Below are 5,000 nucleotides of genomic sequence, written 5' to 3'. Positions count from 1 at the left end.
AGGTTGTTAATAAGCTGGGAGGTAAATATTAGTTACTACTGCTATTATTACTACTACTAATACTGATACTACCACAACCCGAAGTAAGGTAACAATAAACAGTTAGGTAAAGTTAGGATAGGTAAAATTAGATTAGATAAAGTTATCACCACCGTCAGCACCACCACTACTACTACTACTACTACTACTACTACTACTACTACTACTACTACTACTACTACTATTCTACCACCACCCGAATCCTCAGCTGTACATGGTGTCGGCCCCTGCTGTGGGTGTGTGCGTGGTGGGCGCCTTGTGGGTGATGGTGGCTGCGTTCTGGGCGGAAGAACAGCTGATAGACTGGAAGAGGAGGTACGGTTCTGTTGCTGGCATCTTTACCCACGTGCCTTCCGCCTTCTACGCCTGCCTCGTGTGGCTCATGAATTACTACTACAGGAGATTGGCCACACTGCTCACTGACTGGGGTAAGAGAGAGAGAGAGGGAGTGGAGATTGTTAGGTTATGAAAATGTAAGGTTGTTTTTTTTTTAAAGTGTGTATGTTATGATAGAGAAAAAGAGAGATTGTTGCCGCTACAGGAGGCTGGCTTTGTTCCTGACTGGGGTTACGAGAGAGAGAGAGGGAGAGAGATTAGAGAGAGAGAGAGATTAGAGGGAGAGAGAGAGAGAACTGCAAAGTCACAGAATTAAAAGTGATATCTCCTTAGTCATTTAATCTTCCTTCATAATCATAATATTCCTCCTCCTCTTCCTCGTCCTTCTTCTCCTCCTCCTCCTCCTCCTCCTCCTCCTCCTCCTTCTCCTCCTCCTCCTCCTCCTCCTCTTCTCTTTATTCTTTCTCCCCCTCCTTGCATTACACTAAGTAACTGAAATAACCTGTTTTTTCCCCATTCTTGTGTTCACTCTTGACATTTTTGATGACTTAATGACTGACAACGTGTTATCATGTCATCATATCATTACAACATTGCTTTCATCTTGTCCCTTCCATCCTCCACTGTCTTGTTTGCTTGTTTAGGTTTAAGCATTCCTTCTTCGCCTGACTTGAAAATTACTTCCTGTATTATAACTTGTAGTAACACTTTTCATAATGGCTCACTAACCTTTGCTATGTAACGTAACCTAACCTAACCTAACCAAAGCTAACCTAACCTAACCTAACCTAACCTAACCAAAGCTAACCATACCTAACCTAACCTAACCTAACCTAACCTAACCTAACCTAACCTAACCAAAGCTAACCTAACCTAACCTAACCTAACCTAACCAAAGCTAACCATACCTAACCTAACCTAACCTAACCTAACCTAACCTACCCTAACCTAACCTAACCTAACCTAACCTAACCTACCCTAACCTAACCTAACCTAACCTAACCCAACCCAACCCAACCTAACCTAACTTAACCTAACCTAACCTAACCTAACCTAACCTAACCTATCCTAACCTAACCTAACCAAAGCTAACCATACCTAACCTAACCTAACCTAACCTAACCAAAGCTAACCATACCTAACCTAACCAAAGCTAACCTAACGACCTGACCTATCCAAGCTATATTTACGTTTCCTGTTACACTTCTCAGCCTTGCCTTATCTCATTTATAAACCATGGTTGTCTTCTTCACGGCTGGCTTAATCTTCCTCCTCCTCCTCCTCTTCCTCCGTGCCTCCAGTAATTTCCTCTGGGTTTTCCTCCATTAGTTATCTCTCTCTTAAGGTGCTACTCCTCCTCTTCCTCCTCCTCCTCCTCCTCCTCCTCCTCCTTTTATGAATTTTCTCACTTCCTTCCTCCTTCTTCTCATGCTCCTCCTTCTCTGTTAATGGATTCCCCTCCTCCTCCTCCTCCTCCTCCTCTTCCTCCTCCTCCTCCTCCTCCTCCTCCTCCTCCTCCTCCTCCTCACCTTCACTGACCTTCCCCTGTCTTCTCAGTGTAACACATGAAAATAACATTCTGTGTATGAATCTTGCTGCCTTACAAATGCACAACCACTTTACTCGTTAACATACATACTGACACACATACATACATACATACATACATCTTAATACATCAATCCTAAGGAAGTATCTTACAATTTAATACTAGATAATAGATGGCGCTGACAACCTGGTGTCCTAGCCCGGGTTCACGAGGACATCCAGTGCTTGTTTAACTGATCATAGGTTGTTTCTCGCCCCAAGCAGCAGATCGCAACTCAAGACTCACACCTGGTATTCAATTACTGCCAGGTGAACACACTACACCCAAAAGGATTCTGCCTATAGATTACTTTCTCTTTCTCTGTTCTTTCTTTTCTCTGTTTTCTCTCTCTCTCTCTCTCTCTCTGAACACCACTAAACTCTACTTAAACCTAACCTAACCTAACCTAACCTAACTCTACTTAAACCTAACCCTAACCTAACCCTAACCTAACCCTAACCTAACCTAACTCTACTTAAACCTAACCTAACCTAACCTAACCTAACCTAACCTAACCCATCCCCACCTCACCCCACCTCACCCCACCTCACCTCACCTCACCTCACCTCACGCTCTCCCCCCACAGAGAACCATCGCACACAGGAAGCCTATGAATGGCATCGCGTGGCCAAACTGGTGGTGTTCGAATTTGTGAATAACTTTTCCTCACTGTTCTACATCGCCTTCTACATTCAGGATATGGATATGCTGTGCTCGGTGAGTGTCTGTGTGTGTGTGTGTGTGTGTGTGTGTGTGTGTGTGTGTGTGTGTGTGTGTGTGTGTGTGTGTTGTGTGTTGTTGTTGTTGTTGTTCATTTTTTGTTCTTCGTCATCTTCTTTTTCCTCTTGTTTTTGTTCTTTTTTTCTTTTGCTTCTTCTTTTTCTTCTTCTTCTTCTTCTTCTTCTTCTTCTTCTTCTTCTTCTTCTTCTTCTTCTTCTTCTTCTTCTTCTTCCTCTACATTTTTTTCCATCTCTCTCTCTCTCTCTCTCTCTCTCTCTCTCTCTCTCTCTCTCTCTCTCTCTCTCTCTCTCTCTCTCTCATCCGCTTCCTCTGCTTCTTCTGACGGTATTAATTAATTTCTAAACACACAAAGACACACACACACACACACACACACACACACACACACACACACACACACACACACACACACACACACACACACACACACACACACACACACACACAGAGAGAGAGAGAGAGAGAGAGAGAGAGAGAGAGAGAGAGAGATAAAGTCACAGCACGTATTTGATGCAATTTGCTGCACTATCTCTCTCTCTCTCTCTCTCTCTCTCTCTCTCTCTCTCTCTCTCTCTCTCTCTCTCTCTCTCTCTCTCTCTCTCTCTCTCTCTCTCTCTCTCTCTCTCTCTCTCTCTCTCTCTCTCTCTCTCTCTCTCTCTCTCTCTCTCTCTCTCTCTCTCTCTCTCTCTCTCTCTCTCTCTCTCTCTCTCTCTCTCTCTCTCTCTCTCTCTCTCTCTCTCTCTTGAATTGTGTAATGTCAGGATTGCGTGTGTGTTTGTGTGTGTGAGAGAGAGAGAGAGAGAGAGAGAGAGAGAGAGAGAGAGAGAGAGAGAGAGAGAGAGAGAGAGAGAGAGAGAGAGAGAGAGAGTGTGTGTTTAGAATTATTACTGTCGTTGCTGTTATTGTTGTTGTTGTTGTTGTTGTTGTTGTTGTTGTTGTTGTTTTCTTCTTCTTCTTCTTATTATTATTATTATTATTATTATTATTAGTAGTAGTAGTAGTAGTAGTACTAGTAGTAATAGTAGTATCACCATCTCTGTTATCACCACCACCACCACCACCACCACCACCACCACGGCGGTGCGATAAGCTTCCGTTGTGACACGTCGAGGGAGCAGAAGGTTACACTGCCATTGGGGACACCTGGAGGAAAATGAGTCTTATATTGGTATCTCTGTTGTTATTTTCTTCATCCAATTTTTTTTTTTTTTATCAGAATTCGCATAGAACAATATGGTGGTGGTGGTGGTGGTGGTGGTGGTAGTGTTTGTTTGTCTGTTAGTGTGTTTATTGTTGTTGCTATTACCATTATCATTATTACTGTTATTATTATCACTTCACCTGTATTCCTTTTAACAACTACCACCACCACCACCACCACTTCAATAAGCAGAACGAAGAATGCACTGGAATAATAATAATAATAAAAGAAAGAAAGAAAGAAAATAACTCGCCCTTTGTCTCCCCTCAGCAAGTTGCCACGATGCTAATTGTGACCCAGATGATCAACCACTTCCAAGAGGCACTGCTGCCCTACGTGGTGAAGCGCGCCTACAACCAGGTGAGGGTCTGTCTAGAGAATGGGAGGGTGCCTAAGTGGTTTGCCAGGTATAATAAGAGGGTTTTAAAGGGATTAGCACGTGTTTTAAAGGGTTCTAAAGGGGTTTTTCATGTTTCAAAGGGATTTCAATGGTTCTAAAGGGGTTTCCAGTACCTAAAGGGTTTTCCTGGTATAATAAGAGGATTTTAAAGGGATTACTACTTGTTTTAAAGGGTTCTAAAAGAGGTTTTTCAATTTATAATGGGATTTTAATAGGTTCTAAAGAGGGTTTCTAGTTACAAAGGGATTTCATAGAGTTTTAAAGGGTTTCCAGGTGCTTAAAAGGGTTTCCAGGTGCTTAAAAGGGTTTTCAGGTGAGTTTTAAAAGGACTGACACATGTTTAAAGGATTCTAAAGCTTTTTTTATATTTCAAAGGGATTTCAATGGTTCTAAAGGGGTTTCTAAGTTTAATAAGGGCTTTGTCACGTTATAAAGGATGTTATTGGGGTTTTCTGGTCCTTTTAAGTGTTGCAAAGGTATTTTCGTGTGTTATAAAGGGACTGCCACGCTGTAAAGGATTTCAAAGGGGATTTCAAGTATTGTAAGTGATTTCTAAAGGGTTTCTACTTGATGCAAAGGGATCATCTCATTGTAAAGGGATTTCAAAGTTGATTTCAAGCGTTTTAAGGGACTCTAAGCTGTTATAAGGGGTGTGAAGTCATTATATGGAAGTTCTGCAATAGTTTTAAGAGAAT

At 42.1% G+C, this 5,000-nt stretch overlaps 1 protein-coding gene across 2 annotated transcripts in view; it reads left to right on the top strand.

Annotated features, from left to right (window-relative positions):
- Positions 1-5,000, top strand: part of LOC135093009 (anoctamin-10-like) — a 56,204-nt gene that overhangs the window by 40,180 nt on the left and 11,024 nt on the right. For both annotated transcript variants that reach the window (XM_063991854.1, XM_063991853.1), the window contains exons 9-11: positions 248-467; positions 2,550-2,680; positions 4,176-4,265. In XM_063991854.1, the coding sequence (XP_063847924.1) occupies positions 248-467; positions 2,550-2,680; positions 4,176-4,265 (441 nt within the window). The remainder of the gene's footprint in view (positions 1-247; positions 468-2,549; positions 2,681-4,175; positions 4,266-5,000) is intronic.

Source organism: Scylla paramamosain, chromosome 41 (assembly GCF_035594125.1).
Source record: "Scylla paramamosain isolate STU-SP2022 chromosome 41, ASM3559412v1, whole genome shotgun sequence".
Classification (NCBI taxonomy): Eukaryota; Metazoa; Arthropoda; class Malacostraca; order Decapoda; family Portunidae; genus Scylla; species Scylla paramamosain.
This window is presented reverse-complemented; position numbering and strand designations above follow the sequence as displayed.